This window comes from Peromyscus leucopus, chromosome 7 (genome assembly GCF_004664715.2).
Source record: "Peromyscus leucopus breed LL Stock chromosome 7, UCI_PerLeu_2.1, whole genome shotgun sequence".
In the NCBI taxonomy this organism is placed as follows: domain Eukaryota; kingdom Metazoa; phylum Chordata; class Mammalia; order Rodentia; family Cricetidae; genus Peromyscus; species Peromyscus leucopus.
In genome coordinates, this window is record NC_051069.1 from 94,957,189 (window position 1) to 94,977,819 (window position 20,631).

At 52.9% G+C, this 20,631-nt stretch overlaps 1 protein-coding gene across 3 annotated transcripts; it reads right to left on the minus strand.

Moving 5' to 3' along the window:
• Positions 1-1,665: 1,665 nt before the first annotated feature.
• Ppm1m (protein phosphatase, Mg2+/Mn2+ dependent 1M) lies at positions 1,666-6,676 on the minus strand. 3 transcript variants are annotated; one of them, XM_028869875.2, is made up of 10 exons: positions 6,380-6,676; positions 5,417-5,540; positions 5,086-5,340; positions 4,552-4,664; positions 4,108-4,192; positions 3,890-4,008; positions 3,654-3,717; positions 3,336-3,443; positions 3,076-3,224; positions 1,666-2,797 (listed from the first exon to the last, which is right to left on the minus strand). In XM_028869875.2, exons 1-10 carry the CDS (start codon positions 6,601-6,603, stop codon positions 2,656-2,658), a joined length of 1,383 nt encoding a protein of 460 aa, XP_028725708.1. In that variant the 5' UTR covers positions 6,604-6,676; the 3' UTR covers positions 1,666-2,655. The 3 variants fall into 3 exon arrangements, with proteins under 3 accessions (XP_028725708.1, XP_037063791.1, XP_028725709.1); XM_037207896.1 differs by having other exon boundaries at positions 5,470-5,540; positions 6,380-6,461; XM_028869876.2 differs by lacking the exon at positions 6,380-6,676 and adding an exon at positions 6,087-6,157.
• Between the last annotated feature and the right edge of the window lie 13,955 nt (positions 6,677-20,631).

The window sequence follows — 20,631 nt, forward strand, 5'->3', positions numbered from 1 at the left end:
GAAGAAAATGGCTTGGTCTAGTTGACCAGGCTTTCCTGCTTGGTCTACTCTTAAGAGATCCCTCAAAGCCCGGTGGGAGTATCCAGCAAGATGGATCAGCAACTGAGAGTTCTTGCTACACAAGCATGACAACCTGAGTTCAGTCCCCAGAACCCATGGTGGAAGGAGAAAACCCACTTCCTGAAAGTTGTCCTTAGATTTCCATACATGATAGAAAAGTCACAAATGTAATCAAAGCCTGCTGCAGCTGCTACTCCAACATGCTTGCAATAGAGACCTGGTGTGCCCGCTCCCTCGGTGTGTGAACAAGAGGAACAGGCAGTAAGGTGTGGGGGCGAGCTGGCTCAGCAGTTGGTGTGGGCAAGAGGCAGGCACAGGATGTTGCCTGCACTTTGCTGAGAGGGTGTGGAGGGATGTGCTGAAGAAAGAGGAAGCCAAATTCAGCAGTTTTAGACAGTGACACTAGCATCTGCCAGCTACCTGTCTGGGGCTTAGAAGAGAGCTGGTGGTCTGCCTATGTGTTACACAGGAAACGGGAAACACCAATGTGTTCGGTCCTGTCTTAAGATGAGGAAATGGGGTCTGAGCATCCCAGGTGCGTTAACTACACAAGCTTTCTAGCTGCAATAGAGCTGTGTGTTGCCCGAAGCCCCTTGATTCTAGTCAGGTAAAGCTCATGTAATGAATACTGTATTTCAACAGATACTTCTGAACCTCAGTAAGTTCCAGGATGGTGACAGAGGTTTGGGGTTGCTTTTTCTTCCTTTTTTTTTTTTTTTTTTTTTTTTTTTTTTTTTTTTAAGATCTATTTATTATGTATACATTGTTCTGTCTGTACATATCCCCACAGGCCAGAAGAGGGCACCAAATCTCATTACAGATGGTTGTGAGCCACCATGTGGTTGCTGGGAATTGAACTCAGGACCTTTGGAAGAGCAATCAGTGCTCTTAACCTCTGAGCCATCTCTCCAGCCCTTGGGGTTGCTTTTTCAAGGCAGGGTTTCTCTGTGCAGCCATGGCTATCCTAGAACTCGCTCTGTAGACCAGGCTGGCCTTGAACTCACAGAGACGCGCTTGCCTCTGCCTCCCGAGCACTGGGATTAAAGGCGTGCGCCACGGCTGCCACCACCACTACCGCCAGGCCTAGGCTGGCAAGTCTTAAGGGGAAGATGAAAAGTGAAATTTCATAAAGCCCTTACTAACTCAAAATGTAAAGCACCAGGTCACTCAGAAGTAAGTGAGGAGTCTGGTAGTGGGCCACACCTGTAATCTCAGTATTTAGACTGAGGCCGACTGAAGCTATGGAAGTTTCAGACCAGCCTGGCCTACACAGTGAGAAACCTACCACTCTAGATGGAGGCAGAAGCCAAAGGATCACAAAGTTGAGGCCACAATACAGTTTCAGAACTGACAAGGCGACATAGTGAAACTCTTGCAAAACAATTTTAAGAATTGGAAAGGCAGCCCTTATGGTACCTACAGTTCAGAGTCCGCAGGTATTAAATGTCTTTTCATTCCCTGGCAACAATGAGGGGGCTGAGCATGGGAAACAGCCCTGATTATATGCAAGCTTCCATAGTGAAACTGAAAGGAATCTACTGAAAGGCCACAAGAAGCGGCAAAATGTGTCGACCAAGCTGTGAGCAACTCACGATTCACAAGGGCTATTTTATATGCAAACATTTAATATCAGAGGCTGGCTGAGTCCCTACAGGGAAGCTCTACATGGCCGGTGCTGGAGGTAGAGGTCCGTGAATCCTTGGAGGCTGGGCAGGGTAGAGTAGGCAGAGGGCAGCAGAGGGCGTGGGGACAATGCTAGGCTAAAAGTGGAGGGTTAGAAACAAGGAGAACTGGCTAGCTGAGAAGCAGATGCCCCTGGGGTAAGCTCTGGGAAACAACAGACACTCTTGGCATAGGTATAGGGCAGGCCTGGGACCGGGGGAAAAGCAGTCAGTGGCAGCCAGGATCCAGACAGTGACAATTGGCCTAGCCAACTCTGGAAACTTCTCACCCTGTTTTGCTCTCGCAACTTTATTTGGGATCTGTGCCCTCCATGGGCAGAGAGCAGGGCAGGATCTGTCTTCAAGATGGCTGGTCCAGCCAGGCATAGTGGTGCACGCCAGTGCTCAGGAGGCAGAGACAGGTGATCTCTGAGTTCAAGGCCAGCCTGGTCTACATAGCAAGTTCCAGGACAGCCAGAACTACATACTAGAGACCCTATCTTAAAGAGGAAAAAAAAAAAAAAAAAAAGATAGCTGATCCAACAGATGTGAAACTGCCCAGAGGTTTCAAGAAGGCACCTTGTGTGGGCAGATGGTTAAATACCTGACACTCATGGGTCAGAACCAAATGACCTAGCTGCCTGCTCCCCAAGGCATCTTAGTACCCTAAATCCTTTAGGCTGCTGAGGAGCCAACAGATACCATACTTTGTAAAGTATCTCTGCCAGAAGGATGTTACCATTGCAGAAGGTGGGACCTGGTAGGCGAGGTTCTCCACCCAGTGCTCTCTTTGAAACAAACAGTTAAGGCAGAAAGCAAGGGCACTGAGCTGTGGCTGGGGACCGACCAGACAGGGCCCGCTTTTGGCCACAGTGGACGTCTGCTCAGACGGCACTAGTGCTGAAGAGGTCACAGAGTGCAAGTATCTGGGTCCTCAGTGGCCACAACTCCCCTGGCCCTGCTTGTGCAAAGGAATCACAAACACAGAGACGTCGTCATAGGACACCTGCCCTTCTCCAGCAGCACCATCCTCCCCCTGTGTGCTGTGTATCAGCATTTTGGCCAACTCGGAGAACCTGTAAAGACATTACTGAAGATGTACTCTGGAGATAAAGCAGGCCACAGTCAGCCCCCACCCCCCCACCTCCAGAACTTGCTTCACAGGACAAGACACCTAGGAGACCCCTTAAATGTGGTGCAACTAAGGGCCGTAAACTAGATTACCAGACCAGACCTAGATTTTTTTTTTTTTTCTTAAATCGTATCCCCTCCCCCTTGGGACAACCTGCCCTGACTTCGCAGCTGTAGCTACCTGGACCAAACCGTCCAGTCAGGTCCCCCTCCGCTACAGTACCTGTGTGGGTCCTCTCGGTTCCCAGTGAGGAAGCTCCGCACAAGCTGTGCCACCTGCTCATTAGACAGGACATCCCAGAGCCCATCAGTTGCCATGACAACCACATCCTCCTCTTGCAGTGCCAGCTGGTCCACATCCAGCACAGTCACCTGCAAGGTAAGCCTGAGGATCCTTCAATGCTCCCTTCCTAGCTCCTACAAGGCTCATTTTCTGCCCTTCCTGGGCACTGGAACCTGGGGTGGGCTACATTGTTCTATCACCTGTGGGATGGAGAGCAGGAAGGGCTTGAGCTGAATGTTGGTGTCCAGGACTCTGAGTTGATGATCTCCCAGGCCTCGGGAGACAGCCAGTGTTCCTAGTAACCGAGCCTGGAGGAAAGGGACGGATGCGATGATAGCAATGAGCTTAGCACATGTCCAGGGTCCGGCTCTCCTGAGCACAAAGCGGGAAGTGAACGGGGGCTTCTAAGGGGGAAACATCTGAGGGAACAGAGTATACTAGCCACAGCCACTAGTAAGGGACAAAGGAGCTCACACCTTCAGGGAGCAACTAAGGGAATCTTGGGCAGGGGCACTGACCTGCCTTCCCTGTCCGTGAATCAGTGGATACTTGAGGTCAGACTTTTCCACCTGTTTGTAGCTCCTGCAGGAGCAGACCTAGAGTCAGCAAAGGCCCACACCCTGCAGCAGCTTCTCCCATCCTCGAACCCGGCTACCACGCCTTCACATGCCCACCTTGCCCAAGTATGGCTGCCTCAAGCCATACAGATGAGCCTGGACCTTTTCCCACCCTGTCCCCCATCCCTGCAGCTCACCAGCCATTCATGTGATGATCCCTGAACAAAACCTTCTGCCCTACATCATCCCCCTTCAGCCGCCGAGGGAACTCCAGTCGGGTGAACTCACCAGCCAGAAGCTCAGGGTAGATAAAGGCCTAGGGTGTGGAGGTCGATTTCAGATCGGGCTTCCTTCCCAAGGCCCTATGTGGCCCTCGACACAGGGAGTTGGGGGTCCCTCTGCCAGGAGCACCTACCAGCTGCTGGATCCGCTGCCGCTCTGTTTCTGGGGTGAACTCAGAACTCAGCACCCGTATCTCATCTCTCCGCACCAAGATGGCTCTAAACAGGTTGGAGGAAGGGGAAGAGGTCTCTATGAAACAACTTCCATACTCACCCATGGCCACCCTCCTAGCACCCTTCTCCAGCCACCAGGGGCCACTTCTGGCCATGCTGATCCCTTGTTCAAGTCCCTCCATGACTGCCTGAGACCCACAGAGTAAAGGTGCAGCCCGTTAGCATGGCCCCTGTAGCCCCTGCCTGCCTTGGCTTCAATGTCCACTCTTACACTTGGCTTATGCCAAGTGTAAATACAACGTGGTCAGCCAGTCGCCCTCATTTCTAACCCTTCTTCCACTGTCTCGACCCCCTTTGGTACCTTCCTGCCCACTACCCTGCCCACCCTCCAAGGGTCCACTCACCTGCTATCGCCAGCGTTGGCCACATACAGCTTCCCCTGCAGGGACACGGCCACCAGGGCTGTACAGCCGCCCACCTGGCCCGAGGCCTCCAGCTCTCTCCCAATCACATCATCCTGGAGCAAACCAAGGGTATCATAGCTGCTGCCCAAACTGGCAGCCATCTCCAGCCCCCCACCCTTTACAATTGCATCCCCACGAGCAAGCCTACCAACCCCAACTCAAAAGCTTGGCCATTAGCTCCTGAATTCCTGTGTAAAGAGAATTCACACAAGGGAAGTGTAATTCAAAATAGGAAGAGAAACCAGGGCTTGCTCTGAGGGCCAACAGCAGCACAGGTGAGCAATTAGCACACAATAGGAACTAGATAAACGGAGGGTTAAGCTGAAGACCACGGGAGCTACGGCTAGGAGAGAACAAATCCATACAACCTTCTCGCCACAGTCCAAAGAATGCGGTGGCTATGGCATGCAGCTGTACCCCAGTTTCTTAAGTCCCTAGGGGAAAACATCCCTTCCCCCCAAAGGCCCCACTCACACATTCCTGGAAGGCGCTCTCCAGGGCCCCAATCACCAAGTCTTCTGCCCGAATGCCCTTTTCCTCCACAAACTGGGGGTCACTGGAGCAGACACAGCGACCACTGAGATGCATGGGGGGCTGAGAGGCCATCATGCCTTCTACTACAGCCTCCAGCTGCCGGCGCAGGCAGGAATGCAGGGTGTTGGCGGCCAAAACGGCTGCTGCAGGTCCGCCATGCCCGTCAAACAGTGCCCAGTAATGACCTGTCAGGAACTGCAGAGGAAAGGCCGTCAGGCTCCTCCATCCTGGCGCTAGCCTGAAAGTGGGGTTCAGGCAGGGCTGTACCCACCTCCTCTGGGCACACCGTCAGCCACTCCTGATCTTCTTCAATCCCAAACTCACATCGCCGGATGCACAGCTTTCCACAAGCAGCCTGGTCCTCATTGAACTCCGATTTCTCTGCATTGATAATCCTGAGGCCAAGAAATCACCGGTGATGTCTCATCTATGTCACTGGGGCTCAGAGACTCCACCCGGGACAACTGCTTCTGGGTGCTGTCCCTGACACCACACCTAGACAACTTTTCATTTCTTCTTTTTTTTTTTCTTAAGTTATTTTGTGCGCGAGTGTGTGAATGTGCATGTGTGTGCCCAGACCAGAGGTGGACGTTGGGATTCTCCCTCTATTGTGCTCCATCTTAGTTTTTTTGAGACAGGTCAGTCTCTTACTAAACCGGGGGCTCACTTCACTGATTCAACAGACTGCCTGACCAGCAAGTCCTGTATCTCCCTGCATCTGCCTCCCCAGTGCTGAGATTACAGGCCCGAACTGCCACGCCCAGCTTTTTACAAGGTTGTTGGAGATCCGAACTCTGGATCCTCATGCTTGCTCTGCCCCAATGATAAGAAAGTTTTGTAACTGTTCAGTGGCTTTGTCACTCGGGTCAAAATCAGAGCCCAGGCCCTTTTAGAGACCCTGGGCTGGCCCAAGGTTTGTGAGGTCTCATCTCTGTCCCAACCCCATCCCATAGAGCATAGGCCAAATCCAGAGTGAGGTGCGAGGTGAGACACACATATCCAAAGGCTGGAATAAAGGAAGGTCCAGACGCAGGATAGCCCTCCCGGGACCTCCAACCTTCTCCAAAAGAAAAGGCCAGGGTGGGAAAAGGAGGAATGTTGTCAACAGCCCCGGGGTGAGGACAAGAAGGGGGTTGGCGGGAGTGTCCACACTCAGCCAGTTTTCTAGGTCAGCACAGAACCCGACGAGATCAAGGAGGGGGTAGAGAGGGGGCGCGGGGGCAAGGACACTCACTCGGCGTAGCCTGCGTTCCAAGGCAGCGTGCGGCCCCGCGCCGGGCTGCGCACGGGCCGGGAGTCCGGGCGGCGCGAGGCGTCGGTGGCGCCGGGGCTGGAGCCCGAGCCGCGCAGGAAGCGGGGTCGGTGATAGGGGACGGGGCTGGAGCGCGGCCCCGCTGGCTGCGGCTCTGGAAGGGGACCCCCGGGTAGGAAGCGGCGCCGGAACCAGCCGGCGGACATTGCGTGGCGGCCGGGGGCTGCCCGCGCAGAGCGGGACGCCAGGGTCCCGCCCGCCCCAGGGAGGAAGCGGGCCTGGGGGTGGGGCCTGGGCTGCGAGGCCACGCCCCCTCCTGGCTCTCCCGCCCCAGGGTGTGCGGCCAGTGAACAGGGCCATCCCCTGTAAGAAGGGAACGCGTTCACCCACCCCACTTTACAGGCTGGGAAACTGAGGCCAGGCGAGAGTGGCACTGAGCCACTGTGGGACTCTGAGTGGGGAAACTCTCCCCTCTACTCTAGGAACCGTGAAGTCATCTCCAGTGGGTGCTGGGCGCTGGGCGAGGGCCACACAGCCTCAGCCTCGCGCTGCTAGCCACCGTCTTACGCAAGGGGAGGACGGAGACAGTACGTCCTTGGAGGTGTGAGACGACACACAGACTAAGAGCGTGCCCAGAGTGCTCTAGAGTTTTGTTCACCCTGGTCCTCATCCTCAGAGGCCCACTCCCAAATGGCTGCCCCCACAGTCAAGATGGCTTCTCTGGACACTACAAGATCTTCCCTGGAGTGTGAGCGACAGACAAGAGCAACCTATGGGAATTTAAAGGGGAGCGTAGTTCCTTTTTCCAGCTTGTCAAAGGTACAACCTCGAGCTGAAGGAAGTGTTAAGATTTGCACTGATGCCAGGCGGTGGTGGCGCACGCCTTTAATCCCAGCACTCGGAGGCAGAGGCAGATGGATCTCCGTGAGTTTGAGGCCAGCCTGGTCTACAGAGCGAGTTCCAGGACAGGCTCCAAAGCTACACAGAGCAACCCTGTCTGGAAAAACCAAAAAAAGAAAAAAGGAAGAAGAATTTCACTGGCTTCTCTTTTGTTTTGAGACAGGCTTTCACCATGTAGCCCAGAACTTGCTTTGTAAACCAGGCTGGCCTCAAACTAGGCACCCTGCCCTCTGCCTCCCGAGTGCTACACCCACTCTGGCTCAGAATGTCTGTTAACCTCTAGGTAGCTGTCACTGTTGGGGGCTAGCAGCAGTGTGCCTCTTCATGTCTGCACATTAACGGAGACTTGTCACTTTCTGTCACCTAAGTCCAGGTGCCCGTCGGCGAGGCTGCAGTTTCCATTTCATTTGGGAGGGCTCAGGCCCACAGAGGGGAAGTATCGGATGCCCAGTGTTTGCAGTATGACGGTGCAGCTGAGTCAGACCGCCACTCAGGGATTTCTCTTCCTCTTTTCTCCAGGACCCAACTTAAAATCTCTAAGGCCCAAGGATGGATGGATGAGGCGTTCTCTACCTTTGCCTCTGCTCCTAAACCCAGTCAGTGCTTAGTAGGTCTCACTTCCTTCAGTCAGCCAGCCCTCCTCTGCTGGCATTTCCTCTGCCCAAGGAGGAGAGGTCCTAGGGAACAGAGCTGCCCTGGTAACTTGGGGAGGGTTAACCTACAGAGCCCACCTAATAACAGCCTCACTCAGGCATAGGAGCAGAGCTAATGGAGGTCAGGCCTGACCCAGGCATGAGGAGCTAATGGAGATAAGGCCTGACCCAGGCATGAGGAGCTAATGGAGATAAGGCCTGACCCAGGTATGAGGAGCTAATGGAGTAAGGCTGACCAGGCATGAGGAGCTAATGGAGATAAGGCCTGACCCAGGTATGAGGAGCTAATGGAGGTAAGGCCTGACCCAGGCATGAGTAAGGGGCAAAGCCTGAGAAAGTTACAGCCCCACACCCTACATCCCAGCTTCCAACAAGAGAGGGATACATAGGATCCTTTAGTTCTTGCTGTAACAAAGTATCTGCAAAAGCAACTACCGGAAGGAGGAAGATCTTGTTCAGTCCATGCGGGGGAGGTGGGCCGAAGCAGGGCAATGGGGAATGAGAGGCAGCTGGTCACTGTCTGCTGCCCAGAAGAGGCGACTCTTCCCTAGTTAGTTATTCAGACCCAGTGACTCTTCCCTAGTTATTCAGACCCAGTGACTCTTCCCTAGTTAGTTATTCAGACTCAGCGACTCTTCCCTAGTTAGTTATTCAGACCCCAGCCAACAGGATGCTGCCCACATTCAGGGCGGGTCTCCCTCCTAGTTAAACTCTTCTGGAAATACCCTCGCAGACAAAGCTCAAAGGCTCTGCTCCTAGATAATTTCATAGTCAAGATCAGTCATCACACTGTTTGACATAAGCTTCCATAGTCTATTTACCCATCCTTGACAATCACAGTTCTATCAGAGTTTTAAAATTTTTGCCTACAGGTAAGTAAAATTCCAAATACAGTCCAGTTTTCATGTGTTTGACATTTTTTCTCTGATTCCTTGATTGTTTGTTGACATAGTCCCATGTGGCCCAGGCTGGCCAGGAACTCACTATGTAGCCCAGGCTAATCTTGAACCTTTTTTTTTTCTTTCTATTTATTTGTTTGTTTGTTTGTTTTAGAGGCAGAATCTAACCGTGTAGCCCTGGCTGGTCAGGAACACACTGTGTGTACCAGGACAGCCTTGCATTCACAGAGATCCACCTGCTTTTGCCTCCTTAGTACTGGGATTCCCATTATTTGCCACCACACCTAGTTTATACAATTCTGGGGATCGAACCTAGGACTTCCTACATGTTAGAAAAGTGCTCTATTAGCTGAGCTGTATCCCCAGGTCTAGGATGTTGTTTTAACTAGTTATTGCTTGTGTTTTCTTTTTTGTTTGTGTGTGTGGTGTATACATATACTGTGTGCACATGCATGTTCCAGTGTAATTAAAACCCGGTGGTGGACATCGGCCATCTGCCTCTATCTTTTTTTTTTTTTTTTTAATTCTCTCATTCAACTTGGAGCTCTCCATTTAGCTGGGCTGGCTGGCAAATGAGCTCCAGGTAGATATTGAATATCTGTCTCTTGAACTGCTCTCCTCGAAGTCCCCATGGTCTCCCCGCCCCGCCAGGGGGTAAAGCCAAGTTTTTTCTGGCTCTGGGAATCTGAACTCGTATGCCTGCATATGACTGAGCCATCTCTCCAGTGCCAGACTATTAATTTATCTATTTGGGTTTTTTTTTTAAGTATTTATTTCATTTTTAAATTTTTTGTGTGTCTGAGTGTTTTGCCAGCATGTATCTCTGTGCACCACATCTGTGCCTAGTCCTAGGAGGCCAGAGGAACCGGAGTTACAGACAGTTGTGAGCTGTTAAATGTCATGTGGGTGCTGGGAACCAAACATGGGTCTTATGCAAGAACAGCAGCAGCAAGTGCTCTTAACCACTGGGCCGTATGTCCAGTCCCATTTATCTATTTTTAAATAACCAGCTTCAGGGCTGGAGAGATGGCTCAGCTCAGGGGTTAAGAGCACTGGCTGCTCTTCCAGAGGTCCTGAGTTCAATTCCCAGCCACCACATGGTGGCTCACAACCATCTCTAGTGGAATCTAATGTCCTCTTCTGCATAAAGTCGTACATACAGATAGAGCACTCATATACATAAAATAAATAAACAAATCTTTATTTAAAATATTGAGCCGGGCGGTGTTAGTGCACATCTTTAATCTCAGCACTCAGGAGGCAAAGGCAGGTGGATCTCTGTGAGTTCCAGGCCAGCCTGGTCTACAGAGCGAGTTCCAGGATGGCCAGGGCAGTTATACAGAGAAACCTTGTGTCAGAAAACCAAAAGGAAAAAAAAAAATTAAGAATACTAGCGGCAAAATGGCTGTTAACATTAGCAGCAGGAAAGGCCTCTGATAATGGAGACAAGTTCACTAGGAATTGGGAAGTGCCTCAGACTAAGCTCCGGTCAACCACAGGGCCTTAGCACATGCATCTTCTTTTTGGAAAACTTCCCACCACTCTACTAGGGTCACCCCGGTCTCTCCTACCATATTCGATCCAAAATTCACCCCCTCATTTCCTCAGCGTATGGCTCCAGCTACCACATTCACCGTGCACCTGATAACTGGTCAGTCTAGGCTTCCACCTGTGAACAAAAGTCTGGGCATCAAGACCACACACACACACACACACACACACACACACACACACACGAGCGGACCACAACAACACACACACACACACACACACACACACACACACGAGCGCGACCACACACGCGCGTGCCCGCCTACACTGAGCTCCCCTCACGTGTCACAAACTGGGGTACGCCTGGATCGGCCCCCACTCTCAAACCTCCTCGGAGGCAAACGCACAGTCCCTCCCACGCCCAAGCGCGCATCCGCCCACAGGCCTCCTGGATTGTGGCCTACCAGCGCTCGCCCACACACCCCTCGGGCACCCGGAGGCCCCGTCTGTGCCACAGTGGTGGTAGCGGCGCGGCACACGGCCATCCGGACCCCGGTGCCCGCTGCGCGCACGCGCCGCACTAGTGCCCGCCTCTGCCGGCCTCGCCCTCCGGGGGCGGAGCGCGCTGGGGGCGGGTCCTGCGGCACCGCCCGGGAAGCTGCGCGAAGCTGGGCGCCGCCGCCACATCCTCGGGAGCTCTGGGTCCAGGCGAGCCGAGTCGAGCCGGGCCAGGACCAAGCGGAGCGCTCCGACGGCACGAGCGAGCCGAACGCTGAGCCATGGCGCACCAGACCGGCATCCATGGTGAGGGCGGATGGAGGGCGGACAGGGGCCCAAGGGCTCTGCCGCGCCTGGTCTGCGCGCTTGGTCCCTTCATCCTCCTCTTCCTCGCACCCTCCAGGGAAATTCCTGTTCTCCTTTGCAGCCGCGAGTCCCTGGGATGGACACATCTTGGGGAGTCCAGACTGCTGTACAAGGCAGAGAGTGGGTGCACATGAATGCACACAGCAAGGGTGGAAGTATCTTGTGTACTCATCTGGGGGCGGATGTGCCTGTGTGTACCCGTCTGGGTATTTTTGTTCTTTTCTGGAGGTGGGGTGTACCCGGATGTGCACATCTGGAAAAGTGTACACGCGTGTGCACATGTTCTCTGTATACAGTCCTGCGTGTGCACATATGCGACTTGGTTATGTCTATCCAGGCTCCTTGGTGTGCATGCATTAGTGGCTGGTTTTGGACACGGTAGGTGGCATGAACCATCTCAGACATCATCAGTGTTTCCTGACAGCGTGCACACATCTATGGGAGCCTGCATGTGTGCACAGTTCAGGCACATCTCAGTGTGTGTGTGTGTTATCGCGGATGCTTGCACGTGGATGCTTGCACACGGTGTCTTATGACTGACATGAGCTTGTGTATAAGTGTGGAAAGGATATCCTGACCTTTACTCCTCCCAGGACCCCCAAAGTCTTGCACTAGGCTGGACAAAAGCTGGCATAGAGCCCCCCTTCTTAAGTAGAATGGGGAGAGTTGTGCATCTGACCTTGGCCTCTGACTTCTTCCATTTTCCACTCTGATCTGCTCCAACCAGGATTGCAAAAGTCCCAACTTCAAGCTGGAAGCAGAGAAAAGGGTCAGGATTCAGGCTTTCTAGGAGAGCTTCTGTCTCCACCCTCATTTACAGGAAGCTTCTACAGCCCAGAGTGTCACACCCACAGTTCCGCTCCAGAGTCCCAGTTTCCTCCTTAGATAGACTAAAACGGAAGCACTAGCTGGGAGCCAGGTGTTTGGCCCCTACCTGGTCTCACTGGCCCCATCTCTTACTGGCTTGGAAGGGCTGCTTCCCTGGCCAGTTGGGAAGGCCAGGCTGCTTGCCTAGACAGCTTGTTGGTTTGGCCATCAGCCACCCTGTCACATCATGATCCCCTGCCCAGGGCTGCCACCATCGACCCGCCTGACCGCCTGAATCCTTGCTTGCGGTTGTGGCTACTTGGTGAATGGATAGCCCTCAGAGGTTTGCCCCCGCCCCATCCCCATCCTGCTTGTCCTGAGCATGGGGGGACCTGGATGACCTCCCACAGGTGGGCCATCCTCTCCTGGAGATGGGGGGGCCAGGTTTTCTGAGTCAGCTTCAAAGTGGGGAACTGCCAGTGAGAAACTGCTGCCTGGCCTGCCCCTTCCTTCCTCTTTGTCTGGTCTGAGCTGCTGCCTCCAACTGGGAGGAGGTGCTAGAAAGTTCGTACCCACACACGCTGCCGCTGCCGACAGACCCTCTGTCCTATCCCTTCGTTCCCCATGCTGAGAGACAGGCCTGCCTAGGGGAGCTTCCCGCTGCCCTGCCTGTGAGGGTGTGCACCTTGGACTCTCGGGGGGCCTACTGGAGATAGCGGGGAAAGACCACCCTGGAGGATCGGGTGCCAGCCTCGGCCTGGCCATAGGAGAAGGCCTGGTGACCTCAAGAGTGAGGCCCGAGAAGGCCCGTAACCTGAGGCTTGCTGGAGGTGGAGGTGGGCACGGTGCGGGCAGGGAGGCATGAATCTTTGATGGCAGGGGCTCAGGTGTCCCAGGTCTGGCCTCTAGATTATTGATGGTGACTGGGGTGGGGGAGGACGGGATGCCACTTTCCCTGCTGGCTTTTCAGTTTGCTCTGGTAACAATAGAAGGGGCTTGGCCGCCTCCCTCTGGGGAGCTTCTGGGCCTCTCTTGCCAGGTCTAGGCAGGCAGGAGGAGCAAACACCGTCACCCTCAGATCAAGAAGAGAATTACCAGCGGAAGTCCCACTCCTTAGCACCTTCTCCCATGTACTCCTTACCACAGACTTTTGAGTTTGAGGGAATTCGCTCTGTTTTATAGATGAGGTTGAGGTTCGGAGAGGTCAGAGGTCACACAGCTCAGAGGGAGCTGGGGCCCCAAAGATCGGACTTGAAGCTTCCAGCATCTACTGATGGTCATTAGCTGTGCATGCCCCGTGGGTCTGTGTCTCCTCGTGTCTAGTACGGAGCCATGCTTCTCTGTCCCCGGGGGCTTCTTAGACCTTGTTAGGCCCCTGGCCACACAGTGACCTTCGTGGTGGTTTACAACCTGAGATTCAGGCATAAGGTCACTCTGCAGGGTAAACGGAGAGCACCTGAGGACATGCCTGAGAGTTTGTTTACTTAAAGCCCCTCTACCCCGCCCCTAAGCTGCCCATCAGCTGCCCAATCCAAGGCCTATAAATATTCTCTGATCTCAACTCTCCAGCAGTGTTCCTGCCGGGATTCTTCTGACCCCTGACAGCCCCAAGGTCACACTCGCCTGGAGACCCAAGCAGGTCCCTTACACACTTGGACTGTGTTTTCCCTCTCCGCTAGTGGAGCTGAGAGGATTCATGGTCCCCTAGCCCTGACCATGGTCCTCCCCTTGGCACTGTGTCCTTAGTATTAGTGACCCTCTGGGTCTACTGCCCAATTTCCAAGATGGAGTCTCCTTTCTGGGTACCACTCCTCCTCCAGGAAGCCTTCCTTACTGCCTGGGAGCTGAGGCTTTATTGCGCCTTGATAGGGCTATGTTGGGTCTGGTGGGCCCCTCTTTTGGTACAAACTGGCTGGGGGTTTGGAGTCCCAATGCATTCCTGTGTCATTTACACCCAGGTCTGTATAAATTGTCTATATTGCCTGTACATATGGTGTAGACACACTGCAGCTGTGTCTCGTGCATGCGTGCGTGCGTGCGTGTGTGCGTGCATGCGTGTGTTTGAACATCTAAATGAGCGTGTCCACTTACATTGACCAGCTGAGTGGGGTTCATCTACTGCTGGATCACCCTGTGGTCAGGGGACAGGTGGGCGCCCTTCATTCTGACCAGCTTGTCTTGTCTTAGAACTTGCTCCCTCTTCAAGTGGACGGCCCCATTCCTGCGTGCCCTTCCTGTCAGCCGAGCGATCCCAGCCAGCAGGCCATCTGCCTGCCACTCATGCTAGCTAAATTTGGGAGCCTGTGTTCAGTAGCCGTCTCAGGTTCCCAGTCACATGGGGGAACCATATTTAACCCACCTCCCAGCCCAGCCATCAGACCCCACGGGACAGCAGCAGACCCAGACTCATCCTTATCCACTCTGCCTGCTCACCACCACCAACTATGTTTCTTGTGCTTGTAGCCACTGAAGAGCTAAAGGAATTCTTTGCCAAGGCCCGGGCTGGCTCCATCCGACTCATCAAAGTCGTCATTGAGGACGGTGAGTGTCCCCCACACGCTGGGGCATGGGATGGAGGCTGAACCCAGTTGCTTCTGGGGATAGGAACAATGGGTGTTAGCTTCCGGCCCCCTGTAGACCTCATTTTCTCCATCTGAGAATGGGATGGGGCCACTCACAGAGGAGCCTCATGGGAGCCCTACAGGTGGAGATGGCAGTCACTCTCCGTGGGGAGCTCTGTCCTGTGGCCGTGTCCAGCTTCAGTACCTAGAGGCTGTGTGGCTTTTGAGATGGGCCTTGTCAGGGTGCTGGGCCAGATAGATGGCAGGGACCCAGTGAGTCCTACTGTGTGTATGTGGCGTGTGTGCATACATGTTTATGTGTGTATGGTCAGCAGGCTGGACCTGGCTAGGCTGCTGGCTGGGGGAGGACGAAGATGCCAAGGACATTTTCCAGAATGGGAGGCAAGAACTTCTGTCTTGCTCATTCGGAAAACAGGATAGAGTAATTCTGTACTTGACAGGGCCTTGAACTGACTGTGGGACCAGGGTTCCTACCAGACAGGACTAGAGCTATGAGGGTGTGGGGCTTGAGACCAGGCCTGGGGTAGAAGTATTCAAGAAGACAGAGGATCTGTCTGCGGCTGAAATCGGGGTGGGGAGACGAGGAGCCCTCTCCCTTCTGTGCCCAGCGGCTGCCTCGGCAGGGAGGGGTGTAGATGCGGGGAGGAGGTGTGATCCTGGCATTCTCAGGAGTCGGGCTGTCGTGAGCCCTTTGGCACGGGGCACCCGGAATGAGCCTAGTGTCCATTCACTTTAGCAGACCCAGAATTCATCTCAGGCTTTAGGGCCATAGCTAGGCTGGGCTTCGTCCAGATGCCCTCAGAGGCTGGGTAAGGGTGGTTATGGTAGGTGACGAATGAGGCCTCCTGGGGCTTCCCCCCTCTTAAAGGGACGCTTGAGGTCTTTGACTCTGTGCCTTAACCTCCCAGGTAAGATGACTTGTAGGTGGTCCCCAAACGCATAAGGAACCTCTAGGTAGAGTCTTACCCTAATTCTGCATTCCAAGTGTTGGGGTACCTGGGAATGCCAGGGTAGGGATTTCACATTCTAGTTGAGTATGACTGGAGCACCTGATTTTTCTATAAAAACTAAATTATAGGTCATTTTTGGTTTGGGTTTTTTGTTTGTTTGGGTTTTTGTTTTTGTTTTTTTCTTTCCCAAAACAGGGTTTCTCTGTGCTGCTTTGGCTCTCCTGGAACTCTCTGTATAGACCAGGCTGGCCTTGAACTCACAGAGATACGGGTGCTGGGATTAAAAGTGTGTGCCAGTGCTCTAGTTCTTTTTTTAAACAAAACAACAACAAAAACCTGTCTGTGTCCTGTGTCTGTGTGGCGGTTTGTGTATGTGCATGCAGTGCTCATCGCAGCCAGAAGAGGGCATCAGATCTGCTGGTAGTGGAGTCACAGGCAGTCGTGAGCTGCCTGACTGGGTTCTGGGAGTCAAAGCCGGGTCCTCTGCAGGATCAGCCAGTGTTTTCAGCTGAACCATCTCTCCAGCCCTAAATTACACTTCATATGTAAAATTCCTGTCATAGCTTGGCATGATGAGTAGATGAAATTCTGAACAGTCTTAGTAAATAAGAAACAGAGCCAAATACAGAGGAAAGAGCCAAAGAGATCAGAGCAAGAGCCACAAGAAGCTTTAGCTTACCACCAGCAGTAGCTTCCCCAGAGAGCGCTATTTCCTGTCTGACTTGTGTTTTTATTGCCTTTCTGTTCTGCCTTCTCATTGGCTCTAAGCCCAGCCATACGACTTCCTCGTCACTGTCTGTCTGTACAGACCTCCAGGTCTCTATGGTTGATACTGGGATTAAAGCCTCATGTCACCACGCTTGGCTGTGTCCTTGACCACACAGAGACTCTGCCTGCCATGTGATCGGATTAAGGGTGTGTGCTACCACCACCTGACTCTGCTTATGGCTGTGTGACCTCTCTATGTGACCTCTGATCTCCAGGCAACCTTTATTAACATACAAATAAAATGCTACATTTCATCACAAATTAAATATCACCACAATGATGGGATATGCCTATAATCCCAGCACTTGAGAGGGCTGAGACTGGAGGAACTCAAGTTTGAAGCCAGCCTAGACTATGTAGACTTGTCTCCAAATAGGAAAATGAAGCCTTGGGAGGTAGAGTTGTGAGAATCAGGAGTTCATGGTCAGTCTTGGCTATATAGTGAGTTGGAAGCCAGCCTGGGCTGCATGAGTCCTGGTCTAAAAATAATAATAATAATAATAATAATAATAATAATCTGGGTTTTTTATTATGTATACAGTATCCTCCAAGTGTGTATGCCTGCAGGCCAGAAGAGGGCCCCAGATCGCATTGTAGATGGTTGTGAGCCACTATGTGTTTGCTGGGAATTGAACTCCGGACCTCTGGAAGAGCAGCCAATGCTCTTAACCTCTGGGCCATCTCTCCAGCCCCCAAGTTCTGGTTTATTTTTAAATTTATATTTGGTGTGCATGGGTGCATGCATGTGTGTATCCCTGGGTTTGAACTCAGGTCATCAGGAGGACTTGGTGGTAAGAACCTTTACCTCTGAGTTACCTCACCTGTTCAAGCATTCTGGCTTACAAATGAGAGCAAGTGGCTGAAGAGATGGTTCAGCAGTTAGGAGCATTCATGACCCAGATTCAGCCCAGCTTCGACGTGGTGGCTCACAACCATCTGTCACTTCAGTTCAGGGGATCAAGCACCTTCTTCTGACTTCCGTGTGTAGCTGAAGTCTTCTCCAGTCCTGCCTGGCCCACAGTCAGGACAAATCTCTCTCACCCGCCAGGCCTGCAGCCGCTTAGACCCAACCAAGTAAACACACAGAGACTTATATTGCTTACAAACTGTATGGCCGTGGCAAGTTTCTTGCTATCTAGTTCTTCTATTTTAAATTAACCCATTTCTATTAATCTATAAGTTGCCACATGGCTCGTGGCTTACCGGCATCTTTACATGTTACTTGTCATGCCGGTGGCTGTCAGCTTCTCCCTGCCTTAGCCTTCCACTTCCCAGAATTCTCCTCTCTTCTTGTCCCACCTATACTTCCTGCCTGGCTACTGGCCAATCAGCATTTTATTTACACAGAGCGATATCCACAGCATCCGTGGGTACCAGACACACACATGATGCACATACATAAGTCTAGGCAAAACACTTATAAAATAAGTAAATAAAACCTTAAAAAATAGCAACAATAAAGTAAACAATACTGTGTTTGGTCCCCTTCCCCAGCCTCACCAGCCTATAGCTGCTAACTTTGTTTTTGTTTTGTTTTGGTTTTTTGGTTGTTTTGTTTGTTTGGTTGGTTGGTTTTCTCTATGTTGCCCTAGCTGTCCTGGAACTCACAGAGATCCGCCTGCCTTTGCCTCCCGAGTGCTGGGATTGAAGGCGTGGGCTGCCACTGCCCAGCTTTAGCTGCTAGCTTTCAACCCCTCATTCCCATCTGAGTTCTGGGTGGGCAGGGAAAGAGGCCAGGGCCTGGAGAGGTGGTTAGACTGATGGCCTCGCAGGCTGGATTCTTAGGCAGCTGGATTCTTGACCCTATCAAAAAGACCTGGTGGGATCTGGCGAAGTGCTGGCAGGGACCAGCTACGATCAGGATTTTGCCCAGTTCTTCCTCTGGGTTGGCCTGTGTGGCCAAGTACATGCATGGTGTCCCAAAGAGGTCTCAGCCTGAAACTGTGGTTGGATGACCTACTTGGCTAGAGAGATGGTAGGCCTGTCAGGTCCAGGTGGCCAGCAAGATGGCTCAGTGGGTAAAAATTTAGTTCCCAAGCTCAACAATCTGAGTTCAGTCCCTGGAACTTAGAGTGGACTGAGTCCTGAAAGTTGTCTTCTGACTTCTGCATTCACACTGTGAGAGGCACACACCCATACTCATCTATGTCATGCATATACAATAATAATAATAATAAATAAATAAAAAATAAGTTGGTTGTTAGCTAAACTGGGTGAGACACTCCTGTAATCCCAGCACTTGGAAACCTGAGGCAGGAGGATTGGAAGTTTGAGGCTAGCCTAGGCTATATAGCAGGACTTCATATCAAAAATAACCACAAGCAGAAGCTGGGCATGGTGATGCACGCATATAATCCCAAGCCTTCAAGAGGCTGATGACCGATGCAGGAGGATCATGAGTTCAGGGTCAAATGGGCTACGTAGTGAAACCCTGCCTTAAAAAAGAGTTGGCTGCTATTGGTTTTTCACCTTGAGGGAGAGGGCCGAAGCTAAGGATGGCAGCCTCTCCCTAGCACTTTGTCCTGAGGGGCTTATCAGAGCCAGGGGCTGAGGGAGCTGAGAGCAAGAAGTCATACACAGTTAAGAATGCACTGGGCATCCCCTGTGTAGGACGGTCTTGAGGGGACCACACTGTGGCTGGCAGTGGGCACACAGCCGTGTTCGTGTGTGTGTGTGTGTGTGTGTGTGTGTGTGTGTGTGTGTGTGTTTGGTGTGTGCACAAATACGTGAGTGCACATGAATACAAGCGTTTGCAAGTGTGGGGTGTGTGCAAAGGAAGCCACCTGCAGCTGGCACATGTGACCTCGTTCATTCACTCCTATTCATCACTCAGAATCCAACTTCATACTTTGGGGATTTGAGGGCTCCTGGGAGAGAGGGGTGAAGTGGCCAGTAGGTCTGAGATCACTCAGAGAGCTACATCCCGAGGACAGAGGTCCACCGGCAGAGGGGGAGGTAGGATGTGCCACTTCGGCTCACCCGGCCTCTGCCCCCAGAGCAGCTCGTGCTCGGTGCCTCGCAGGAGCCAGTGGGACGCTGGGACCAGGACTACGACAGGGCTGTGCTGCCGCTGCTAGATGCCCAGGAGCCCTGCTACCTCCTCTTCCGCCTTGACTCGCAGAATGCCCAGGGTTTCGAGTGGCTCTTCCTGGCCTGGTCACCTGATAATTCATCGCTGGTGAGGATCCCTGGGTCTAACCACTTGCCCATCTCCCCAGCCCCTCTTTGGGCCAGTGGAAGTGGTGGGGAGGAGCAGAAGATGATTTTGGGCGCATAAGGAGGGTTAATTGATAGGAAATGTTTTGGGAAAGTCTTGGCTCCAAAACCCCTGTCCTGTCGCATCCAGCGGCTGTTTTTACCCGCCAGTTCTGACCTCAGGCTTGTTTGAAGCCTGGGTGGGAGGCGCGCCCGCTTGCACTTGGCGCAAAGCCTGCCCCGATACAGCTCTAGCTGGCGCCGCCCCATGCTGGGTATGTGGGTACGGGCAGTGCGATGACCACCTGATTCCCGCCGTGCACCTGCTCCTTGCTTCCGGCTCCAGTTGGCTTCCAGTAAGGCAGCTTGGCCGCTAGCGGGGTCCTCTGGGGGCGGTGGGGGCTCACAGTTTGCCCCGCATCTCAAGGTGCGGCTGAAGATGTTGTATTGCGGCGCACCGGCGAGCCACAGTGGAAGGAAGGAGTGTTGTGGAGGCGGGCCACATCTAAGGATGAGCTGCTTCGGAAAAAAGTAAAGGTTAGTTTACGCCGTCAAGGCAGAAAGGCTAGGAATGGGACGGCAGAGGTGAGGCATTATGGTGGAGTGGTCAACAGGCTAACTTCGTGCCAGGCTCAGGGTTGAAATTATAGCGGACTGGGGGACAAGGACTCATTAGTGGTTTTGAGCACAGTGTTTTGCCCTAGCATGCATTGAAATCCCATAGGGTTGATTCCCCAGTCAACAGGAAAGTGAGACAGGAGGATGAGGAAAGTTTACCAAGGTCATTGTTGACATGTTGTAACGTGGAGTTTGAGGCCTGGGACCTTGTTGCTACTTAAGATGCCTGTCTCAATTAAAAGAAATGGGAAGGTATGGGTAGTCCGGTGAGGCCTACAAGCTGAGGTACACCAGCGGGCTTTTATGCCCTGCCACTGCTGCCCCCCTGCTGGGGTGTCCCATTTTCTCTAAACTTCTGAAGCCATGCCCGTCACAGGACGTACCGCCTCTCTTGGCTGGGTAAGCGCAGAATAAGCACCTGTCGATGCCTGTGCGGCACGCTGCTCCGCTTACGTTCGGCAGAAAGAGAGAGCTGGCGACAAGCTAGATGCCGAATCATTTCAAACC